General features: G+C 35.5%; 1 protein-coding gene across 1 annotated transcript; it reads left to right on the plus strand.

Moving 5' to 3' along the window:
* Positions 1-1953, plus strand: LOC110668654 (probable leucine-rich repeat receptor-like protein kinase At1g35710). The gene is made up of 5 exons (XM_058130602.1): positions 1-259; positions 665-795; positions 1032-1131; positions 1693-1770; positions 1883-1953. The coding sequence occupies exons 1-5, from the start codon at positions 1-3 to the stop codon at positions 1951-1953; spliced, it is 639 nt and encodes a 212-aa protein (XP_057986585.1).
* Positions 1954-4037: the final 2084 nt, after the last annotated feature.

Below are 4037 nucleotides of genomic sequence, written 5' to 3' on the forward strand. Positions count from 1 at the left end.
ATGTTCCAAAATAAACTTTCTGGTCCAATTCCTCAGCAAATCGGAAACCTGAAGTCTCTGAACAAGCTAAGCCTTTGGGGAAACTATCTTTCTGGTCCAATTCCAACAACACTATGTGGTCTGACAAATCTCACCCTTCTTCCTCTCTATGAAAATAAACCCTCTGGCCCAATTCCTAATGAGGTGGGAAACTTGAAGTTTATTTCTGATCTGGAGTTGAGTGAAAATCAACTTAGTGGTCCTATCTCAGCTTCCTTGGGTAAGTTTGAGTGTGTTACAATATTTGTATCTTAGTGACGACCAACTCTCCGGGCAAATTCCTGAACAGATAGCAAGTCTACCAAAACTTACTGTACTTCAACTAGACAAAAACCAGTTGATTGGTCGTTTGCCCCAGAACATTAGCCAAAAAAAAAAAAAAAAAAAGCTTTAGGACTCCGCTGTCAACGACAACAATATCGACGGCCCAGTTCCAAAAGGCATTAGAGATTGCAAAAGCTTCGTCAGAGTTCGGCTAGGACGAAACCAATTCGCTGGAAATATATCTGAAGACTTCGGCTTCTATCCAAACCTTGAATTTATAGATCTAAGCTACAATAAATTTGAAGGGGAAATATCATCCAACTGGGAAAGTGTCAAAATTTGACAACTCTAATGATGGCAGGCAACAAAATAACGGGTACAATTCCACCTGAAATTGGAAATGCAGCTCAGATAAAAGGACTTGATCTTTCTTCGAATAAAATAGCTGGGAGCATCCCTAAGGAGTTGGGGGAATTAACTTCTTTGGTTAAGGTGATTTTAAACGACAATTAACTCTCTGATCGCCTACTTTCAGAATTTGGATAGTTAGCTGATCTTGAGTATCTCGACTTGTCGGCAAACACATTCAACCAATCAATTCCAGAAAACATTAGAAACTCAGCTAAACTCATCTGCTTGAATTTGAGTAATAATGAGTTTACCTAAGAAATTCCAATTCAGATGGAGAATTTAACTCACACTTAAGCCGCAAGTTTCTCATAGGAAAGATACCATCACAATTGAGTAGTTTAGAGAGCTTGGAGACGCTGAATCTATCCCACAATAACCTGTCTGGTTCTATTCGAGATAGTTTTCAAGATATGCAAGGTTTGTCATCCATCGGTATATCCTACAACGAATTGGAAGGTCCCATTCCTTCCAATAAAGCATTTCAGAACGCTTCCCTCGAAACCACATCCTGGCTAGATGATCCAATTTTGAAAATTTTTCAAGGACAATTAACACAAGAGACAGATTGATGAATAGAAAGAGTACTTATTAATTATTACGTTGATGATAGGTTTATTTCATCATTAATTCCAAATCAAGAACAAACCAAATGGATCAATTATTTTAGGCAATGTATATAAATCAATAGAAGAATTCATTCTCAGTCGAAAGCTTATCACATATAATAAATTGGGATTTACACTTTCTGTGTTCTAGCACGTAGTAAAGGGCGCGGGAACCATCCACTGCTAAGGACACTGAAATTGTATCACTGCCAAAAGGTTTTCAAAATACCCGAAAACAAATTAAGAATCCCTTCAGAAAATAAATAAAAAAATAAAATTAACAGCATAATAATTAGCCTATTTAAATCGAATTAAAGAGTCTCCCAAAAGCTAGTTTACTATTATTTATTAGCCAGATATAACATTGGTATAGATAAATTTTCTTCGGGTTTTGCATTTGTGAGGTTTAAATACGAGGATGAGGAGCGAAAGGCCGCGGAAAGGCTTGATGGTTAGCTTTAGTTTTCAAATGATTGTGTTCAAAATTGTGTGGTTTTGTTTATTTATTGATTGAGTTGTTTTAGGGGATATTTTAATTTTTAATTTAAGATTGTGCTTTTTAGGAAGTGTTGTGGATGGAAGAGAGATTATGGTTCAGTTTGCAAAATACGGCCCTAATGACGAGCGAATGTGAGTGGTTAACTCCGTTTCAGTGTTCGGTCTAGAAGTTTCCATTGAGTTCTGCTGTTTTTATTTCTAGTCATAAGGGAAGGACAGTGAAATCAATTTCCATGACATATGAGACAGGTCAAGAAGCAATAGCCCTTAAACAGACATGTTCTAGCTTTCATGAACATTCAAGGTAAGCGTGTCACATAAGTGCCTTCTTTTGGGGGAGTGGGGTGGAGTAACGTTATGGATCGGATGAGTGACTTTGCTGAAGTTTTGTTTCATTCTCTTGATGAATGATCTCAACTTTCCAAATACTTTTATGTGGGAATGCTGATGCTGATGCTGATGCTGATGCTGGCGTACCACATGAAATTATATTAGAGAATTCATCTCCAAATCTCTGCTTCTATTAGGCTTTCAATATAAATAAAAACCCTTATTTGGCCACTGTTACTTTGAAATGGTAAAGACAGGTAAAGAAAGTACCTCTAGATTCCAACTCCAAGTCTTGCAATGTTGCCACCTTTCAGAACCCTGTCCATATTAGCGGTCCTTGCATTTACTTACTGAATTAGAACACACGTCTTATTATAATTTAGTTGTTATATTTTTTAAATTAAGTAATTTAGTTATTAAAATTTAGCAAAAAATTATAATTTATTCTTTTTGTTTAATTTTTTTATCTAAATACTATTAATTATTGGAAAATTAATCAAAACGTCTTTGTCTCTATATATTCTCTTACAGAATGATTTAGTCCCTAGAATTTTATATTATAAATAAATAATCTTTTCATTTAAACTTTATAAATAAAATAGTCTATTTATTTAAATTATTTTATTTACAATATAAAAATTTAAAAATTAAATTATTTAAATTAAAAAATATATAAATTTAAGAATATTTTAATATTTTTATTATAATTAATAATAAATTAAATGAAAAAATTAAATAAAAATATTAAATTACATATTTTAAAAATTAAATCATTTAATTTTAAAAATATAAAAATTAATTTATAAATATTACTAAATCTCAGAGGATAATAATTTATCCTAACATATAAATATGAAAATACATCCTTCATGGGGCAGTTCCCTGCACCACAAATCATGTCAAGGTAATTATCCCATTTTCTACCTTAAATAAGCTATGCTTAAAATAATTATCATCCCTCCCATTTCTTGTACTGGCAACTAGCAAGCCACTCTACTTTGCTCTCTCTCTTTACGGGTTTCTAAAGAAAGAAAATTTTCTCGATTCTTCTTGGGTTCTAGGGTCCTTACCCTTTTCTTTCTGTCATTCATTGCCCTCCTCTGCACCTTTCGGGTAGGAGAGGTCACTCCTTCCTATAGCCCAAAGCGTGGGTTCTTACTCCCCATCCTTGGGCTGAGATGTAAATAGAGAGTCTTGCTTAGTTTTGTTGGCAGATCGAGACGTCATGGTGAGGATTTTCTATTGAAGATCTGCGTGCCTGTCGTTTCTTAGAGGAATTGACATGGCAATTGTGGTTTTGAGAAGAGAGCTTTTCTATGTTCTATGGAAAGCGAGTAGGTGTTGCAGGAGAGAATATCCCTAAGGTGTTAAGGGTTAGCCTGTATATCGTGGCTACTCCCTATGGCTATAAGAGATTGAGAAATTGATTTGGGCTCTACCTTCCTCTGCCATCTTTTCTTACCTTGATCCGCAGATTTCTAGCAGCTCTACCTCTAGTAGTTCCAATGGGCAATGGATGACTGGGTTGAGGAAAATATCGTGCTACCGAGATATGTTATGTTCGTTCTTGGCTGAGCTTTGGGCTTTGTATCAGGGCTGGATAGAGTAGGCTACGTTTGTTTTTTATTTGGGCTGGCCGACTGGGCGTGGCCATGTGCTGCACCTTCTCCAACTATGGATTTTACCTTTGGAGAAAAAAAAGGCCACTTTACTCACGCCTGACAATTGGGCTAGGCCACCTATCAAACTGATCACTGCTTCTCATATTTCAGATTTCACCTCTTTTAGACTGTTCCAGATGCCACGACCATTTATTAACTGCAGCCTCATTAAATAACTGCATCTCCACTTTGAATCGGACACCATGCCTTATCACATTTAAGCAAATGA

This window comes from Hevea brasiliensis, chromosome 12 (genome assembly GCF_030052815.1).
Source record: "Hevea brasiliensis isolate MT/VB/25A 57/8 chromosome 12, ASM3005281v1, whole genome shotgun sequence".
Taxonomy (NCBI): domain Eukaryota; kingdom Viridiplantae; phylum Streptophyta; class Magnoliopsida; order Malpighiales; family Euphorbiaceae; genus Hevea; species Hevea brasiliensis.

Coding starts and splice junctions, on each gene's coding strand:
- LOC110668654 (XM_058130602.1), top strand. CDS start 1: ATGTTCCAAAATAAACTTTCTGGTCCAATTCCTCAGCAAATCGGAAAC. Junction 260..664: donor TCCTATCTCAGCTTCCTTGG/GTAAGTTTGAGT, acceptor TAATGATGGCAG/GCAACAAAATAACGGGTACA. Junction 796..1,031: donor AATTAACTTCTTTGGTTAAG/GTGATTTTAAAC, acceptor CTCATAGGAAAG/ATACCATCACAATTGAGTAG.